Source organism: Equus asinus, chromosome 10, assembly GCF_041296235.1.
Source record: "Equus asinus isolate D_3611 breed Donkey chromosome 10, EquAss-T2T_v2, whole genome shotgun sequence".
NCBI lineage: Eukaryota > Metazoa > Chordata > Mammalia > Perissodactyla > Equidae > Equus > Equus asinus.
In genome coordinates this window covers 23,809,321-23,829,624 of record NC_091799.1, presented here as the reverse complement: position 1 = coordinate 23,829,624, position 20,304 = coordinate 23,809,321, and the positions used below count along the sequence as shown (strand labels likewise).

The 20,304-nt window shown below is 56.4% G+C and overlaps 1 protein-coding gene across 19 annotated transcripts in view; it reads left to right on the top strand.

Annotated features, from left to right (window-relative positions):
• The window catches only part of DAB2IP (DAB2 interacting protein), a 194,479-nt gene that overhangs the window by 89,656 nt on the left and 84,519 nt on the right, over window positions 1–20,304 (top strand). For 17 of the 19 annotated variants that reach the window (XM_044778866.2, XM_070518830.1, XM_044778863.2 and 14 more), the window contains exon 2: window positions 1,000–1,103. In XM_044778866.2, coding sequence (XP_044634801.1) covers window positions 1,000–1,103 — 104 coding nt within the window. Of the gene's footprint in view, window positions 1–999; window positions 1,219–20,304 lie in introns of those variants that run through there. The other 2 variants (XM_070518826.1, XM_070518820.1) reach the window with 2 other exon arrangements.

Genomic DNA, 20,304 nt, shown 5'->3' with positions numbered 1-20,304 from the left:
TTTGTTTTTTGTGGGTTTTTTTGGTGAGGATGATTGGCCCTGAGCTAACCTCTGTTGCCCATCTTCCTCTTTTTGCTTGAGGAAGATTGTCACTGAGCTAACATCTCTGCAAGTCTTCCTCTATTTTGTATGTGGGACGCCGCCATAGCATGGCTTAGTGAGCAGTGTGTAGGTCCACACCCAGGACCCGAACCAATGAACCTTGGGCCGCAGAAGCAGAGTGCATGAACTTAACCACTGGGCCATGGGCCTGCCCCCTTGGGTGAGCTTTTTTTAAAAAATTGTGATAAATATATATATTACATAGAATTTGCCATTTTAATCCTTTTTAAGTATACAATTCAGTGGCATTAAGTATGTTTACAATGTTGTGCAACCCTGTCCAGCATCTATTTTTGTCTTTGCACTGCAAACAGAAACTCTCTACCATTTAGCAATAACCCCTCATCCACCCCACCCCTAGCCCCTGGTAACCTCTAATCCACTTTCTTTCTCTACGAATTTGCTATTCTAGGTATTTCATATGTGTGGATTCATACCATATTTGTCTTTTGTGTCTGGCTTATGTCACTCAGCATGTTTTCGGGGTTCGTTCACACTGAAGCACGTATCAGAACTTTCTTTGCTTTTTCTGGTGGAATAACATTCCATTGTGTGGATGTATCACACTGTCTGTCTGGTCATCTGTTGATGGACGCTTGGGTTGCTTCTGCCTTTTGGCTGATGTGCATAACGCTCTTACGGAGATTTGCATACAAGTTATTTGTCTGGGTCCAGGTTTTCAGTTCTCTGAGGTACAGAGCTAGGCATGGAATTGCTGGGTCATGTGGTAATTCTGTCTTTAACCTTTTGGGGAACTGCCCAAGTGTTTTCCACAGTGGCTATGCTATTTTATGGGGACCAGTTGTCTGTTGTCCTGGTCAGGATGGGAATGACAGGAGAGTCTGACTGGGTGACCACGATTGCCCGTGCTCACCCTCTCTCTCCCTCTATTGACAGAGTCGCCCCAAGAAAGGCCGGGCTCGCGGCGCAGCCTGCCCGGCAGCCTGTCGGAGAAGAGCCCCAGCATGGAGCCCTCGGCCGCCACGCCGTTCCGGGTCACGGTAACTATCTCTGCGTCACCATCGCCACCTGGCCCGGGGTGCTGCTCTGCGGCCCTGCGGCCCCCCTTCCTGGAGCCTCATGGACCGGGAGAGCATCCAGCCTCCCTTGTTCTAGGTATCCGATCGCTCAGCTGCTCCCCTCTCTGTGGCTCAGCCCCGCCCCTGGGGGCCACATGGGGGTCCCATCCTGCAAGGGGGTGGGCAGATACAGGACAGACAGCCCTGCGGCCACGGGGCCTGGAGCTGAGCTGGCCTGGGAGGAGAGAGACTAGTGTTAGCTGCACATACCCCATGCTTCCTCCACTCTTAAGATGCACAGTTTTTGTTTCCACATTTTAATCTCTCTCATGTTCCAGTCCGTGGTGTGTCGTAATTTAATTGCTGTGGTTTTTTTTTCTTGGTGGCGCATAAGAGAGTGCTGTATCTTATAATTGATGATGTCTTAGAATGGACAAAACATGGTATAACTATCTTACCTATTGATTTTAGTGGTCCTACCAACATGCACTTTTTTATTACAAACCTGAACGACTTAGCAGAAACAGAACCCAGTGACCCTTAACCTCTGACCCTCTGTACCCTCGGTGTCCTGACATCCTTGCCACACACACACAGTTTTGCGTCCCTTCAGCATGTTACCGTGTGCCCCTCTGTTCATGCCCTGCCAGCCACTGGAGACATGGAGAAGTGGACAGGGCGGGGAAGGGGACACATTCTCTGCTCCCGGGAGCTCGTGGTCTGTAGGGGAGATGGATGTTGGATCATTAGTTCATCCATTCATTCATTCAACAGTTTTTATGGCGTGCCCAGTGTGTGTCAGGTACCATTCTTGGGAGCGGGGCTGAGCGGGAGGAGCTGGCCTAGAGAGCACCACGTAGATACAGCCCATGACCCTATGAGCTCACATTCTCATCTCGGAGCTGCATGCTGTGAAGGAGAAAAGCAGGCTGCTGTGATAGGGAAAACCAGGAGGGCTTCCTTGAGGTGGTGTGGTCAGGAGGTGATATGTGAGCTGAGGCCCAAGGGATGAGGAGCCAGCCCCGTGGGGAGCAGGGGGAAGAGGGTTTGGGGAGGAGGGAACAGAGAGGGCACAGAGCTGGCTGTCACTGTATGGTGTGAAACAGGGGTTCCAGGTGAGCTGGGAGTAACTAACTGTTCCCGGTGGGTTGGGAAAGGTGTCCCCTGGCAGCTCACTTTTGAGCTGGGTCTTGAAGGGTCAGTAGAAATTGAGTGGCGAGGCAGGAACAGTGAGAGGGAGTTCCGGGTAGGGGGATCAGCAGGTGCAAAGGCATAGAGACACGCTGGAATTGACGTGTTTGTGGATGGTGAAATGCTCGGTGGGACTGGAGGTGAGGTGTCTGGAGCACAGGGTAGGAGGTGAGGCAGGGAAGCTGGGCCGCGTCTGGGCCAGGTGGAGCCTCGAGTGCCTGGCTGAGGGGAGGGGCTTTTCCCAGGGCCACTGATTCTCCTGCCTGTCTGTATGTCATAAAAATGCTTTCACAGTGGATTCTCGGGCCCCCTCAAGATTTCAGCGCAGTGGGCCTGGGGGCCGGGCCTGGATATCTGCATTTTTAACAAGCTCCCCCAAGAGGTGGTTTTGAGCTCCAGGCTCTGGATCAGCCTCCAGGCAGCAAGGAGGAAAGGGACGCCATGCTGACAGAGGATTCAGGGTCACTCCCCTGGGTGTGGCCTGGGTGGCTGGGAAGCAGTGCCAAGTCCTGCCCTGTCTGGACCCCCGGGGTCATGGCAGCGAGGCTGAGCCTCAGGGGGGCCTGAGGGAACCATGATGAATAATAATGAAGCCACATGGTCCTCACGGTCTGCCCTATGTGATCTCTTTTTATCCTCGAGACCACCCTGAAGCTGATGCGTTGATCACCCCATTTTAGAGATGAGGAAACTGAGGCTTAGAGAGGTGAAGTGGCTCACCCAAGCTCCAGCTGCTGAAACACGGTGGAGCCACCTCTCTGAGCCCAGAGCTGAGTGAGCACCTCCTTTGGCGGTGAGGAGAACTCGCCCCCACACCCTCCCAGAACCCCGTCAGCAGCGCTCTTTACCCGCCTCCCTGTCCTTTGCTCTTCTAGTAGGTGTATCATCACACCTTGACGTTGCTATAATTCGCAGCTCCTTAATTACCAGCCAGGCTTGGTGTTTGTCCTGCGGTGGCGTCTTCGCTGTTTCCTGGTGTGGAAACCACCTGTGGATCAGAGCCAGGGCCAGCCTTCTGAGCCACCAGGCACCTGGCACTTGCAGTCCCGCCTGTCCAGTTGGGGTCTGCAGGATGGGAAGTGCATTCAGTCATAATTTGACCCACTTCTCACAGCAACCCTGAGGCGGGGCTCGGGGGTGGTACCGTGAGTATCCCCATTTTATAGCTGAGGGAACTGAGGCTCAGAGAGGTGAAGTCCTTTGCCTGGTGTGGCACAGTTCCTGAGCGACAGAGCCAGGCATGGCTGCCAGGACTGTCAGATATTTACGTTTTGTGTCCTTCCCTGGGCACCTTGGTCCTTTTCTGTGCGGCGTTAAGGAAAGAAAGGGGTGTGGGTAGAGTTTCTCTCCCGGGCTGCTGCTGGGAGCTTGGGGGCACTGGAGGGCTCAGGGCTGGGGGGAGTCTGGGTTCATCCTGGCTCTTCTATGACCTGTGTGACCTCGTTAGTCACTCAGCCTCTCTAAGCCTCGTGCCCTCATCAGTAAAGTGTGGCATGACTGCCCTCCTCAAAGGACTGTGGTGGACCTCCGTGTGGATGTGCCAGCCCAGGTCTGACCCCGGTAGATGTTTAATAGGTGAAATCCACCTTTGTCGTCTGAATTGTGTTTCCCTCTTTGGCTCCAGAAGAGTGAAGCTCTGGGGAGGGTCGGGGTGGAGGGCAGAGGCAGGGTGTATGGGGGGAGGTCAGAGGTGCACCTGGCCTGGGCCTGTGCGCAGACCCTGTGCAGGACCAGAAGCACAACTCGTCCGCCATCAGCCCAAGCTCACCCGTGCTTCCGCAAGCCACATCCTTATGCACTTGGCTGGCTGCTGCGCTGTGCAGCCCCCGAGGGAACCCGGGGAGCGCGGTTTTGCCTGGGGGAGGCAGGGGAGACCCAACGGGATATACTCGAATAACTGCCATCTTCGCTGCCATTTCAAGCGCCGGTGACGGGACGTCAGCATCTCTTCTGGGTGTGCCCCTTTGCCGCGATGTAGTTTAATGGGAAATCTGCACGTTGGGGTCTATAGGACTCATTCTGTCCACCTCCTCCGTGAACACTGAGGCCTGGGAGGGGCTGGACTCGTCCAAGGTCACCGCCCAGCTGGGAGCACTTCTGAGTCTGGGCTGTTTGTACCCCCATGGGTGGCTCTTACCCTCTTTGTGAGTCAGAGTAGGACCGCAGCCACCCCCCAGGGCATGAGGGGCTTGGTGCTGGCCCCACCTCCGCCTCTTGGAGACCATGTGTCCCTGGGGGAACCTCAGTTTACCCTTCTGTAAAATGAAGGGAGTGGACTTTGTAAGGCAGCCTGTGGTTTGGCCATATAGTAGGTGCTTAAATGTTTTGATGCAGTGACTAAGAGAACGAGCTGTAAAGTCAGCAGACCTGGGGCTGAGCCTCAGTGACTTGGGCAAGATATGGGACCTTTTGCCCACCTGGTACACCTTCTGCCTGCAGGTGGAGTAAGGGGTAGGGGAGTGGCTCCCCAGGGCCACATGGTGCCAGCAGGCCGGTGCATGCCCTGAGAACTGTGGGGGCCCCTGGATGAGGGTGGGATGGCGAAGGGAGCTGGGAGCAGGTGACCACCTGCCCACCTTTGGCCTTCAGCTCTCTAGCTCCAAAGAGGTGGTGTGGTCGAGATTCAAACCCAGGTCTGCCTTCTCTGTACCTGTAGGAAAACCTGGGAGGGAGAGAGGGACAGAGGGAGGGTGGGCAGGCAGGCAGCAAGCTGGGGGCCCTGGATCTGCTCAGACTGTCACGCTGGGTCCAGGGGCTCTGCATGTGCCCACCCCCTTTCCCGAAGCACAGGGGCCCTTGGCAGCAGCAGCATGCCGCCCGTCACCTGCCACCCCGTGGTAGAGGAATTCACAGTTTGATTTGGAGGGTAGGGAGATGGTCACTGTCACGGGTGCCCCCAGGAGTCCCCTCAGCCTGCTGCCTTCCCCAGACCCAGCTTCCCTCCGTCCTCCGCCCCACCCCCTCCCATCGACCTTGAGGAGAGCTGGCAGGGCCTGGGGTGTGGGAGGTGGCAGAGGCTCCAGGAAACTTGACAGCCAATTGATTCTTCCTCGGGAAGTTGAAAGTGGAGAGTCGTGTTTGAAGGTTTAGCTGAAATTAGGTCTCAGGGCTATTTTTTGCGAGATGGAGAAGGAGAAGTGTCAGGGAGGGGAAGGCTCGGGGGGCTGGCGGAAGCTGCAGATAAACTCAGTACCCGGTTGATTGCAGATGCTTCTAGAAGCGGGTCTCCGTTCCTTTCCACCACGCACTTTTACTGGATGCTCAATCGTGTGCACCCTAGGTGGTCCTGAAGCTGTGATGGAGGTCTGCCTGGAGTGCAGTGAGAGCCCAGAACAAAGGGCAGTTACTTCTGGCTGGCGAGGGTGCGGGAGAATTCCTAGACAGGGGATCTTTGGGGTTGGGCTTTGAGGAATGTGTAGGAGTTTGTCAGGAACAAAGGGAGAAGAGTATTCCAGTTAGAGGCGGATTTAACTGAACAGGAACAAGCCACTGGTTGTGTGTGATTAGAGTGTTGGACGAGTTGGAGGCATGAAGGAGAGGAGCCTGGAGAGAAAAGTGAGTGGGTGAATACTTTGGACTAAAGCCTTTAGACTTCCCTCTGTAGGAGGAAGTCTAAGCCACAGGGGATGATGGGTAAGAGCGGAGCCAGCAGGAGATCTTTGGGATGCAGACTTTGGGTTTCCCCAGCTGCTCACCCGTCTTCCCACTCCCGCAGCTTCCCTGCACCCTCCTCATGTTTCAGCTGTCTTTCTTTCTCTCTTTCTGACACACAGAAACAGACACATGAACATGAACGTGCAGGCCTCTCTGTGACCCGCCTCAATACCACGGTGGAAAGGCTCTTGGAAATTATCTGGTCCAGCCCTTCCCTGGCTCAGAGAGGGGAGGGTCCTTTCCTGAGGTCACACAGCACATCTCGGGTAGGGCCTGGAATTGAGCCTAGGTCTTTCCATTCCCCCTGTCCAGTGCTCCTTACACCTTGCTCCTTCCTGCCCTCTCTTCTCTGCAGCTGAGCCCTTCTCCCCACCTCCATCACGTTTCCCGGGGGGAGAGGGCCTAAGAGAATGGTCTGCCTTTAGAGGCCCCTGATGGCTCCCTCCTGCTCATCAGCGCACTGCCACCTCCTGGCCCCTGGGTCCCAGCCCCAACTGCAGCCCAACCCACACTTAGGGCTGCAGGCTGCCTGGAGGAGGGGTGATTTGAGGGGCAAGTGAGTGGCCTTCTCTGCTCCCCGCAGGGTCTGCCTCTCTGCCCCCGTTAGTGCCCCTTCTCAGCTCAGGCGACTTCACGTAGGCACTGGGGTGGTGGGTAGAGAAGCTGGTTGGGCTCACAGATCAGATGGGCCAGGTCTGTCCCTGCTCAGATGGGGCAACTGAGGCCCGGAACGGGGAGGTTTGCCTGGATACCTTCCGGGGCTCCCTCTACCACCCCAGGCTGCTTCTGGCCCATCTCAAACGCACATTTAGGTGGGACACCCCCATGTCTGTGCCCCACAGACCAGTAGAGGGATGTCAGCCATGCAACTGTGGCTGACTGACAGGGCAGGAGTGCTGGCCCTGCATTGGGGTCCCATGGATGGGCGCCCCAGTTTCCTCCTCACATCCCAGAAGTTTGCCTGTGAGACCGATGTCCTTGAGCTGGAGTCTCTTAGCTCGGTGTCTTCAGATGTTCCGCAGATGAGGGTCGGAGGAAAGAGCAGCCCCGCACCCTCAGCCCCCTCCACCCCTGCCTGTCGAGGAGCCTAATTGTTACTGAACTGCTCAAACCTGAAAGGAAGATGACTGTCATCTGGGTCTGTCCGTCTTCGGTGGGGAGAGGCCCTGTCCTGCAGTGGGGTGTCGCTGATGGGAACGTTGCTACAGACAGCGCAGGCACGGGAGCTGGCCAGGGTGGCCCCGGTGGCCAGTTTGGTGGGTCGTCAGGGCTGGAGGGTGGGGCCTCCTGAATCCGAGGCCAGGCCAGCATCTGAGCCTGACCAAGGGCCGCTGTGGAATTGGGTGGGGTGGGGAGGCTGCCTGCTCCATTGGTAAACAGGAATGTGGTTTCATTAGCTCCATTTTACAGATTAGGAAAACAAGGCTCGGGGAGGAGAAGGGACTGGTGCAGTCGCACAGCTGGCAAGCGTCAGAGGCAGGAGCCAGGCTCTGTCTGCCAGTCCTGCTGTGGGTGGGAACTGACTGACTTTCCTCCCTCTCTTCTCTGCCTTCCTTTTTTCTTTCTTTTAATAAATTTTTAATCCGCACCAACTACATGTCAGTGCCTGTGTGGTGCAATGACACAAATAGGATTAAAACATCGTTGCTGCCTGCAAAAATATGCAGGGGTCAGCTAAGCTTGATGAAGTAATTTCCAGGCGGGTGAGGGGAAAGGACATTCCAGGCAGCCAGGACAGCCCCTGCAAAGGCCAGGAGATGAGAGACAAGTGATGGCAGGAACTGGGAGCAGTTTGGGGGAGCTGAAGTGTGAGGAAGTGGCTGGAACCTGAGGGTACAGGAAACCCAGGGCAGCGCACAGAGCAAATGGGATCTGAGGCTGTATTAACAGGAGTATGGGGTCCCCAGAGAGGGAGGTGAGGTGGGCCAGAGCAGGCCAGAACAGACCGAGAGTGCAGTGTTCTTCAGAGCAGCATACATACTCGACCAGGCTGGGAGAGTCTGGAGCTCCTTCAGTGGGCAGAGACCAGGACTGGGGTGGGGGACAATGGATGAGGAAACGGGCAAACTTCTCAAGCAGTTTGATAAACAGGAACGTGGGTCAGGAGCCCATTCCTGATTCCTGCCCCTCAATGTCTGAGCTTAGACTGCCCTCTGGGGGGCCCCTGAGGTCAGGGGTGGAGGGAAGAAGCCATTTCAAGGAGCCCTGGAACTCTTGCTCATCCTGGGAGGTGCCGGCTTGGCTCCAGCAGCTTGGATGGGGAGGATTGAGAGGGATAGGAACAAGGGCAGCCTCTGACCCCCGCTGTCTGCCCTGGGGTCCTCCTGAGGCCCCTCTAGGCCATCCCTGTCAGCTGTTTCCCCACACCTGCCCTTGAGCCTGTTGAGTAGCGACTGAGATGCCCCTGGCTGACTCCCCTGTCCCTGGTTATAGGTTCCTTGCACAGAAGGGGCCTTATCAATTGGGAGTTCAAGTCACTCACAGTGGAATGTCAGGCTCTGTGACATGTGGCTTACTCTTTGGGGGCCTTTCTCCCTGTCTTCACACCCCCCTGGGTCCACCCAGAAGTCTACCTGGGATGGGACAGGACGCAGTCTTGGCCCCACAGCTCCCCTCTGTGGGATCCCTCAGGCAGGTCACCCAACTCTGAGTCTCTCTTTCCCCTTCTGTAAGGGGGCTCCTCACAGGGTGGCTGTGAGGGCTCAGTGCCTGGCACAGGGTGCATCCAGCCAGTGTTTACGCCCTGTCCCATTTCACCCCTACCCCACACCTTCCCCAGAGCCTCAGATCTTCCCTTCTGTGCCTCTCATCTGCTACCCCAAAGTGACAGCGCCCCTGACAGAGCTTCTAGGGCCCAGCCCTGGCACTAGGAGGTGGAGAGGATGAAGGGGTGCCCAAGGGGCGGGAGACCGAGTTCCTGGGGCTGGTGAGCATAGAGGTGTCTGCGCAGGGCGATTTCCCACCAGTTGGGGGCAGCAGAGGGCAGCGAGTGGACGCCTGGGCGCTCCTCCCAGAGGAGAGTTGAAGTCCCAGGGGTTTGTGTGTCTTGGGGTTCCAGGGGGCCAGCCGGAGCTAAACAAGCTGCAGAGCCCCTGCTGGGTGGAGGGAACAGCTCCTATATGGAGTGCCTGTGGGCAGCTGGGCCTGGCACTGGTGGCTGAGCTGACTGGGCATGGGTTGACCAGAGGGCAGGGGGACTCTGAAAGAAACATTGGAGGGGGTGAGGTCTGGGGCCGAGGCAGCCTTCCAGCAGGAGGAGGGGCACAGGCTGGGGAAGGCCGGCGTGTGGGCTGCCAGGCAGTGTCGCTGCGCTGTGGTCACCAGGCTGGGCCAGTAGCCGCTCCATCACAGTCATCCTTTGGGTTCGCAGGCCTCTTGTTCCATCCTCACCACCGCTTTGAGAGGGAGCAAGGTAGGCGTTCTGGGGGAGGCGGGAGGCTGGTCAGCGCTTGGACTTGAAGTCTGGCTGACCTGGATTCAAATCCTGAGTTTACCGGCTCCTTGCTGTCTGCGCCAGTTGGGGGCTTGTAAAGCCTGTTTTGCATAGTCCCCTGAGGCAGGCCCTGTGCTGAGCACTCTGTCCTCACAGCCCAAGAGGCAGATAACACAAATCCCACCTTTTCAAGGTGACAAAACCTAGGCAGCTGGAGACTGAAGATACTTGCTGGAGATCATTGAGCTCCCGATCCCGGACGTTGAAGTTCTCGAGGAGCTTGGCCCACAGCGCGCAACCCTGTCTCTGCCAGCCAGCGTTGTTATTCTCTCCATTTTTATAGAAGAGAACACTGAGGCCCAGAGAGGGGAGGTGCATTGTCTGAGGTCACACAGCCAATCAGGGTGAGAGCTGGCATTTGAACCTGGGTCTCCGGTCTCCCTGCCTCATTTTATCCTGCCACTGCCTCCAGCTGGCCTGGCCCCCACAGGTCAGAAGGTGTCTGTGCAGGGCAGATGCCCTGGGGTAGGAGGGAAGTGCTCCCCTCTTCTGGCCCCACCCTGCGGCCTGCAGGCCCTCCCCTCTCCCGAGGGGCCCAGGAGACTGCGTGTGGGGGGTTAGGCTCGGAGGCCTCTGCTTCCCCACCCCCTCATGGTATGAAAATGAAGCGATTGCCTCTGTCACATCAAGTGGCATTTGGGTTGGATCGCAGACATAACTTTATCTGAGTCTTCGGGTGGGAATTGTTTCCAAAGCCAGGAGGCTCTCTTTGGAGGTGGCAGCAATGACATCTGTTTCCGACACCAGGCCTCGCATTGGGATGAGTAAGTTTTCCTGTGGAATTGCTTAAAGAATGTTTAAAACAAGCCACGATTGTTACTGCCCTGCTCCAGTGCCTGAGATGGCTCCCAGGGGCTGGGATCCGGTTCCCCAGGCAGCGTTCGAGGCCCCCCGGCCTGAACCAGCCTTTGTTCAGGCTGGTCCTTCTGCCCGCAGTTGCTCCCCTCTCCCTGCTTCCAGAGCGCCTTCCTCCTCCGTGCTCCCCGTCGTCTCCGGCAGGCTCCCCCTCGCCTGAGCTCCAGAACACAGACGCTGCGACTTAACCATCCACCAGACGTGGTGCTTTCTCCAGGGCAGCGACTGTTTCTGATCTCTCTGAACCCTGGGCATCGGGCAGGGCCTCACCTGTGGGGTCTGTGGCGTAAGGTGTGTGAGAGAGATGGGAGGGAGTGAGTTCGGTGAGTGAGTGCTGGGGAAGGAGAGGAGGGGTGAGCCGCGACCTCCTCCAGGCTTCTGAGAGCCCCACTCCGCCTCTCTGAGACCAAGTGGCCACCCTCCTCTGGAGGAAGGGTCAGGACAAGTCATCCAGATCACTACAGAGGCCCGGTAAGGACACCAGCCTTTGCCTGGAAGCTGACCTTGACTCCACCCCGTGGGTTCCCATGATCCCTCAGGGACAGGACTCTCAGGTGAGCCCGGCCTGCAGGTGGTAAATCACTAGGAGGCGAAGAAGCCCATAAAATCCTCTCCCAAAACGGTGCGTTTTGTATCCTGTAGTGAAAAGGGCTTTTAAAAGCACTGCGCACTCAGGTGGATTTATGGGGCTGCTACCCGCCTCTTGCCTCTCCCTCCCACTCATGTTCATGGTCCCTGCGGCTGGAGCCCCCTGGGGTCCTGCTGCTCCCTGGTGGCTCTTGGTCCAGGGAGAAACGGGGTGGCACCCCTTCCCTGCCTTGCTGCCCCAGGGCTGCCCTGGGCTGGCTGGGTGCCTGGGAGGCCGGGGCGGGGGGTGGGGGGTTGGGGGAGGGGGTGAGGCTCTGACCCTCCAGAAGCTCCCCATGGCCCAGCACAGAGCTGAAGTCCCACCTTTCGCACCCTTCCTTCAGGCAAGCTGCTGTCTCCAGAAGGTCCCTCCCATTTGTTGTCATCTGCAGATGGGTCACCAGGGAGGGGAAGATGGCATGCCCAAGCTGGAAAGCATTTAGAGATCGGCTAGACCAATCCCCTCATTGTACAGGTAGAGAAACTGAGTCACAGAGAGGCTAGGGTGCTTGCTCAGAGCCTCTTAGCGCGGTAATGGAATTATGGAAGAGCTTGGGCTCTGGCACAGATTAGCTGGGTTGAACCCCGCTCTGCCACTTCCTGGCTGTGTGGCCTTGTGCACGTAACTTGACCTCTCTAAGCTGTCATTCTCTCATCTGCAAGGTGATTAAACTGGGTTGTGGGAATTAAACAAGGTAAGTCATGTAAAGCTCTAATACAGTGCTTGAAGCTTAGGGCTTAATAAATATGTCCGGCTTACTCTTATTAGTGTGTTAGAATAGTTCTCATTATTATTAACGGCAGAGCTGGGTTTTGAACCCGGATTTCTTGACTCTGAGCATGATATTCTCGCCACTTCTGCCAGGCTGCCTTTGCTGAGGGCGTCCACTCACACGGAGTGCACAGAGCACAGGACGAGAATAAGCACCGAAGTCAGTGAGTCACCCCAGGAAGACTGGCCTGGTGCCAGGACCTCAGCAACGGCCTGGAGGGAGGCAGAGGGAGAAAGGAGAGATCCTGCTGCAGGGCTGAGGCTCCCTGATGGAGTCACGGGGCGCTAGGTGTCTGACTCCCCACACCGGGGTCAGGGCTGGCCCAGGGCTTAAAGGGCTGATGAAATGTCTGTGGCCATCCAGACCTCTGGGATGGGCTTATGATGCTAAGGCAAGTGTCAGCCAGCCAGAGGATTGATGGGGCAGTGAGTCACTCCCTGGCTGCTCTGGGTTGTCACATCCCTGCCTGAGACCTTAGGAACACGTGTCTGATTTCTCTTCACTGTGCTGCTCGATCCTGGGCGCTGTCAGGCATCAGGAAGGCCTCCCTGATGTCTTCATTTCCCCTTCACACCTTCACAGCTGCACCCTCTTCCCAACTGGGCATCCCGCTCCTGCCTCCTCTAGACTCTCAGGGTTTCTTAGCGTCCCCCTTGACCTGGGGGGGGTCTCCTCTGCATTTATGGGTTTATGCCTCATGTTATAAGCTGGGCTCAGGTGGTGGTATGTAACTTGGAGGTCAGAGGGAACTGCGATCACTCCAGGGGCCTCCGAGGCAGCCCGACTCACTGCTATCCTACCTCCGCACTGTTGCCCATACTGCGATTCTGCCTGGAATGCCCATATGTGGCCGTCCTGCTGCAGATAATCTCAGTAAGCCCACTGGCTGCCTCATCCTCAGTGTTTCTATTGTGCACTCAAAAGCTGCCTCTTCTGGCAAGGCCACCCAGATTGACCCCAAGTGGAATCCCTTAAAAAGCCTCCCAGAACACATTCTCTGCCTTTTTCCTTTTTCTTTTGTATCATAAACGTTTGTTAATTCATTCAGGAAATATTTATGGAATTCCTGCCAGGTGTCCAGCACTGGGGACCCAGGCTGTCATGGTCCCCACAATCCTGTGGGAGAGGGAGGCATGAAACAAATACAGATAGAATTACAACTGTGATAAGTCTGTGTGAATACCTGGCCTAATCCAAGGGCATCCAGGGGGCCCCTGAGGAGAAGACTGTGGGGAGAGACTGGAAGGTGTACAGCGTTTCCTGGGCAAAGGGGGCTTCCAGGCAATGGGAACAGCATGGGCCAAGACCCTGTGGCAGGAGGAGCTGGCAATTCTGAAAGTCCCACCGAAGCCACTGGGCCTGGACTGTGGGGGTGGGGTGTGGTGTGTGGATCATGAGGGGGCCTTAGGGGCCTCAGTAAGGAGCTAGGCCTTCATCCCTGGAGCCCTGGGCAGCTTGGAAGGCGGTGGAGCTGGTCAGTGGCAGGATCTGATCTACTTTTTAAAGGATCCGTCTGATGCCCTTGGAGAATGAGTTGGGGTTGGGGGGAGGCAGGACTGGAGGCAGCAAAAGCAGCAAGGAGTCTCCTGCGGGTGTCTAGGACAGGCTGGGCCTCTTCTCCAGCTGGACAGTGAGACCCAGCACAGGGCCTGGCTGGCACATGGCGAGGCTCAGAGAACACGCCCTGAGTGCATCATTGACCAGCATCCTTCCCCATCACAAGAGATTGGGCTCCTAAAGATTGCCATCTGTAAACTCCTGCCCTCTTTTTCCTTCCAGCTTATGGCTGCTCTGGCCTCTGGTGGTCAAAGTCCGAGCAGTAAAAATGATGACAATGACAGTGATGGTGATAGTGGCTAACATTTACTGTGTGCCGGGAAATGAGCTGAGTTCCTTACGTGCGTGATCTCATTGACTCGTTACAACCACCTGTGAGGTGACTACTGTTGTTCCCATTCTGTGGAAGAGGAAACAGGCTCAGAGGGTTAGGTCAGGTCAGGTTGTTAGGTCGCTGGCCTGAGGCCCAGGACCATTAAGTGGTAGAACCCTCTGCTGCCACGTGTCTTGGGGGAGGGAAGATGAAAGGTATCTACATTTTATCTGGGGATTCCTAGCCATTGAGGTAACTCTAGGACATAGGGAGGTGTGTCAAGTGGTAGGGTTTCAGATGTGATGGTGGGCAGAAGGAGAAATGTTTGGGGCAGGGGTCCCTGGATGGGGTGGAGTCCTGTGGAACAACCTGCCAGGCTGCAAGACTCGGAGAAGCCACACGTTCAGGGAGCTGCGAAGACAAGTTTTGAGGGTGTGAGAAACAAACAGGTTGCCCTCAGATTCTGGCACAAAGTGAGGCCCTGTGCACAGAGCAGGGGGGATTATGGTGGCAGCAGCATGGAGCTGTTTTCTCCCCTTGGACCCAAGATCTGGGTTCCCAGCTCTTTGAGCTTACCGGGCCACTTCCCTACCTGTAATGGTTGTGAACATGAGCACATGGGGCTGATGTGTTTGGCCCGTGTATCAGCATAATTCTGTGCATGCCTGACGACAGCTGAGTATGTGTGTATATTTGTAAGCTTGTTTCAGTGTGTTTCTGTGTTTCATGGTTGTATATGTGTGTATTTGCGTGTGTGTGCTGGTCAATGTGAACATGTGTTTATGTGTGTGTATCTGTGTGTGGTGGTGATGGGGAGACTTAGATGTTTACACGTGCATTTCTTTGAGGCCGTGCCCTGCCACGTGCCTTTGTATGCATGCATGTCCTTGAATTTGTGCATGCTTCTGGCCCTGTGTATTTCTGCATGTGAACATGTTTAGGTGTGGTTATCTGGGCAATATTTGTGTGTGTGTATGAGGAATATTGTTGCTGAGCTAACATCTGTGCCAATCTTCCTCTGTTTTATGTGGGATGCTACCACAGCGTGGCTTGATGAGTGGTGCTAGGGTTGCGCTCAGGATCCGGACCTGTGAACCCTGGGCCACTGAAGCAGAGCGCACGAACTTAACTACTATACCACTGGGCCAGCCCCTGGGAAGTATTTTAATGCAAGAGTGACCCCTGAGTGCCAGGGCCCAGCCCACTCCTGGCTGTCCTGGCCCATGGCTTGGTTCTCTTTGTGTGACCCCAGTACTCTATCTGCCTTCTCTGGGTAAGGTGGAGTGTGGAGGTCTTAGGTTGAAAGGGGCAGGGGATTAGGGAGGGTTCTGTGGGCCTAGGGTCGCCTGTGAGTAGGTGGCCACCAGGAAGGCACCAACTTAATCCTAGCTTGACATGCCTCCCCTCGTTCACCTGTCACAGTGGCTGACATTCCGCCGTTAGTGAGTCATTCCCCAACTGGGACCCTCTTTGATGCTGCATACCTCCCAGGGGAGGAGGCCAGGGAAGCCTGACAGCTCGCTGAGGGCAGAGCCCCAGGAATAGGGAAGAAGGGCAGGAGGAATTGTGTATCTGAAGGACTTGGGCAAAGTCACAGAATTCGCTGGTACTGTTAGTGCCTGGCGTGGGAGAGCCCAGCTGTGGAAGGCAGCTGCTCTCACTTTATAGACTCATCAGATAGCCCTGGAAAGGAGCTTGGTGATCACCCACTGCAGCCCCTCGCAATACAGATGGGAAGACTGAGGCCTGGAAAGAGGAAACACGGGGGCCTGGGAGGTTCTTGAAACGTAGGATGCTGGCATTGCAAAGAGCTCTGGGTGAGGAGAGCGGCCCTAGGATCTGCCACCGCCCTGCTTGGTGACTCTGGGCAAGTCTCCCTGCCCTCTTGGTCTTGGGTGCCTCGTCTGTACCATGTGGGTGTTGGCCTGGCTGCCCGCTGTGGGCCCTCCTGGCTCTCACCCTGGGACCCTGGAAGCAGGACCCCTCACTCTCCCCAGCCCCTTCCCCGAGCCTGTGCCAGGCCAGGGTGAGGCGTCCCTACCAGCCTGCCAGCCTGAGTGCCCAGCAGAGCTCCTCTCCTGGGGTGAGGTGGCACTATCTGGCTGGGATCTTCCCCTCCCTTTCCTGTTTAGTTAGGTGTGCTTTTGGCATTTGTGCAAAGCCCCAGATAGATACTGACAGCCTCCTTCCTGGAAGCACCTCTGTTTGGGTGCAGGCCTTAGAAATGGCCGCAGGAGGAGGAGCTGGGCCTGGGCTGCGGGAGGGCCCATGGGTTCTGGTTCTGCCTCCATCCTGAGCACCACCTCAGTGGGAGTCGAAGGCAGGTGAGGGCCGTGCACCCGTCTGCAGTGACCCAAGGTCGGTTTGTTAAAAGGGGAGCAGGTCACGAAGGCAGGCCTGGATTGAGGATGCAGGGCCAAATAGATGATGGAGTCGGGGAAGGAAATCGCCCTTGAGAGAGCACACACTCTGTGCCGGGCATGGTGCTTGGGGCTTTACACTCAGGTGAGAAGGTGGCTCAGAGACCAGTGGTGACACCTGACTCCCGGGTGCCCAAGTGGTGGTGCTGGAATGCAAACCCTTGGTCTAGGTGCTGTCTCCTGGGTGGGGAGTGAGGCATACGTGAGGATGGGACCGAGCAAGGCTCCCCTCCCTGCGCCTCCGGGTCCTCACCTGTGACAGCCCTGCACTCGGAGAGGCGCACCTTCCCTTCTTTCCTCCCATCCCCGAGGCCCAGCAGCGTGCCTGGGGCTGAGTGGGAGGATGGGCTGAGCTGTCAGTCCCCTTCCAGCCTTTGACTTGTGTGTGTGCACGTGCAGGTGTGCATGGGGAAGGGGTCTCCACCCTGCCCACCCCAGGGGCCAGAACTCTCCTGGTTACAGTCCCAGCTCTACCACCTAATGGCTCTGCCGCTTTCAGCAAGGGGCTTCAAATCTCTGAACCTCCATTTCCCCACCCGAAGACCCTAAACAGTCTGAATTCTGGAGTACATGTCCTGCCGAGGATTCCCAATAAGAGGCATTGGGCCCTCCTAGGCATCCTCTTCTCGGGCTTGGGGGCTGGTCAGCGAGAGCCACGGGCAAAGCAAATTGGCGAGCAGGAGCTCAGTAACTGAGAATTTATCATCATCATCATTGCTTGGAATTGATTGAACTGGGTGCACGAAGAAATCATGTGTCTGGAATTCTGAAAGGCCTTTGAGAAAGTCTCTCAGAACATCCCGGAGAAGGAGCAGGGTTGTGGGCCAGATGTCAGGATGGTGGCGAAATGGCTGGACTTAGGGTCGGGGAGCTGCCAAGAACACAGGTCCTTCCAGCCAGAGACCCCACCGGCCTCTGCCCTGCGCTTAGGTCAGTGACATGGATGGAAGCCAGGGGGCCTGCAGATCAGCTGGGAGGGAGAATGTCCAAATGGGCAGTGAGCTGTCACAGAGAGGGGCAGAGGCCACACGGCTGTCCACATCCAGCCCCCCATGGGCTGGGGTGGTGGCACGAGGCAGCAGCCTCGTGCAAAAGCCCCTGGGGCCCTAGTTGACCTAGGGGCAGTGGTCCAGCTGCCTGAGCAGCACGCGGGAGCACGGCTGTGTGAGTGGAGGCAGAGGGCCCCATCTGGGGGGATCAGCCCGGTCTCCACAGACTGCGCAGGCTGCTCGCCGAGTTCCAGACAGCAGCCCTGCCCTTGTGAGTGGAGCCGAGGCCGCCCCCAGTGCTTTGTACCTCGGAGTCTCTGCGAGGTTGCTTTAGAAAGTGCTTTTTTTAAAAAGACTTCAAAACTACTCAACTAGATGATATTCTGTGGCTCCAGGATGATTTTGTCAGCATGTTCATTCATTCACTAGGCGTGACACCAGCCCTGTTCCCACTGCCAGGCTGCCGTCAAGCTCCACAGAGAGCCCACACAGACTCCCACCTGTGGTGGCCTCACACCTTCTCAGGGCCAACAGCGGGCGCTGTACTAGAGCCAACATCGGTCATCATCACAGTAAAGCGGGCAGCTGCTGTGTCCAGTTGCTTCATATTTGCCATTTTACTGGTAATGGGGGCCTTTGCCACAACCCTGGTCATTAGCCCATTTTACAGATAGGGACACTGAGGCTCAGAGAGGCCCGGTAATTTGCCCACAGCTCACCTGAGTTAAGATTTGAACAGGAGCAGTGTGAGAAGACTTGAGCTGGCCCAAGAGGTGTGATCGGCTGGGCCAGCTTCTGTAGTCAGGAGCGGCGTCCTGGAGAAGGTGGGATAAAGTCAGGCCCTGGGGGTGTGGGAAGGGGCATCCAGAGCTTTCTCTGTCCTACTTAATGCTCACTGCAGCCCCCACCCATTTCACAGAGGGCCATCTCAGCGAGGGGTCTGTGGAGCCGGGGCTGAGCCCGTGTGTCTGCCTCCGGCTCCCAGCTCTCAGCCACCAGGCTGTCTGCAGGCTCCCCCACAGTCCTACAAAGTGGGCATCAGGACTCCTGTTTTCTTGAAAGAAGGGATGGGATTTGCCCACTGCCCCTCATTAAAGGTTGACTTGGGTCAAGAACAAGATTTTCTGACACGAAGACCAGTCAGTCCCTCTTCCCAAGTCCAGGGCTGCAGCTGCCTCCAGAAATCAAGTTTTGGGACCTGCCTGTGAAGGGAGAGGAGAAAAGGCTCATGCCCCTTCATCCAGGGCTGGGTGAGGAGCCACCCTTGGCCCTCAACCCTAGGAAGGAGGACAGTAAGCACGCTGTGAGGCTGGGCAGAGCAGGCAATTAGAGTCCAGGGTCTTTGATTAACTTTGCTGTGTGACCTTGGGAAAGTCCCTTCCCCTCTCTGGACCTCATTCACCCTCAATGCAGTCTTTTGGATCTGAGTCCCTTTCTGGCTCTGGCCTTCTGGGATGATGAGCATTTTTTACACCTGCCAGATGCAGGGCCCTGAGCTGAGTCCTTGGAGGAACTTGTGTCCCCCAAGGTGGACATGTGCAATATGGTGGATGGTTAATGGGGGTCCTCCTCGTTCTCTGCGGAATCTCTCTTCCCATGATCTGAGCTCCCTGGCCTCTTGTTAATCTGTACACTGCTCCCCTCATAGCGTTCGTGGCTGTCTTAGTCCCTGTCCAGCACATAGTAGGCTTTTGATAAATGGCAAATGAGTGAATGCTATAGAGAGCTTGAGTCCCCAAGGTCATGGTCAGTTTGGGTGTGTGGGGGGGGGACATTCCAAGTAGGCTTCAAGGAGGAGGCCGCTTGTCAGAGGAGCATTAGCATAGCCTTAGGGGGAGGGGTGGGGAGAGGAAGTGACACATGTCCCACTCAACCTCCTAGAAGGGAGCAAAGGATTTTTTTTTAAACTCAGAAATAGGATGAAGTTGTCAGTATTGCTCCATGATGAGCTACATAAATTGTGAAACATGCTTCATGGTTCTTGGTGCCACAAGAGTGTAAAAACTGTGAAATTTTCACCAGGGTAGAAAATAAAAACCAAGAAGAAGGACAAGCCCACTGGGGGAACTTGCTTGACAACACCTGTGAGAGAAGAACCTGGCCGGGTTTGCCAGGTGCATTGCCTGTCCCCTTCACCTGGCAAGGGGCCCGGGTTGGGAGAGCCCAGAGCTTATGCAAAGCCTCGGGTCCCTGCCTTCATGCTGTGTCTCCCTGAGAGCCTGCTGTCCCCTGGTCTGCCACCATTGGCCTCCACTACCTGGGAAGGCCTTCTGGGAGAGGTGGCATTTCAGCGGGGCCTTGAAGGATGTGCAGAATTCTGACAGGTGGCCAAAGGGATAGGTCTTCTACGGATGTGAGAGATTTAGGCGGGGAAAGATAGGAAAGCTTGAAGAGGGTGGGCAGAAGAGGGGGCTCCTGTGGAAAAAGCTCTGGCATTAGGGAGGCCTGGAAGCTGTGTGTCCTTGGGCAAGTTATTTTACCTCTGAGCAAGGTTTCTTCATGTGCAGAAAGGGATGTTTGTCATTTTCTGTTTGTGCGGGTGACGTGAGATGATGTATACAGCCAACGTTTGACCTCGTCATATCTAGGGTGCTGGGGCCATCAAGATGGACAGATCCAGCACAGGGCATGGCCTGTGGCAAACGTCCACCTCTCTCCCTGGACCTCTCTCCCTCTCCCTACCCATTATTGTGTGATGGATGAAATGTTCAGATTGTGTGCAGCATTAACTTCAGTATAAGTTAATGTGCCATTCACCTGGAATTGAGGCTGGGCTGGGTGAGTCCCCAGAACCCCTCTTGGACAAGCTCTGTCCTCAGAGGTCAGCTCAGCCCTGGAGAGGGACGGAATGGCTTGAATGGGGGCCCGGCTAAGGTTTGCCCTCCTCCTCCCGGGGTCACGAATGGGACCAGGCAGCAGTGTCTCTAGCGAAGGTCCAGCCTTTCCTCAGACCTGGCTCCAGATGGGGATGCTCAGCCCCTTGGCCCCTCCCCGAGCCCGAGGTGGTCGCCCCTTCTGGGGTACAGCGGTTCCAGGCAAAGGGCTCCACCCTGAGGGCCAGTGACCGTCGCCTGCGGAAGGAAAGGTGCCCGGGTTAGGGGTCCGGGTGGCCAGGGTCCTACCAGGCGCTCGTCGGCCCGCCCCCAGAGGACCAAACACCTGCTCTCAGAGCCTTAGTTTCCCCAATCTGTACAGCCAGGGGCTGAGAACACCGACCTCGCGGGTGGAGCAAGGCGCTTCGTCAATCCGGGACGGGGTGGGGGGCGTGGATTCCTCAGGGTGGGTGGAGTGTGACCTTGTTCCGTGCAGAG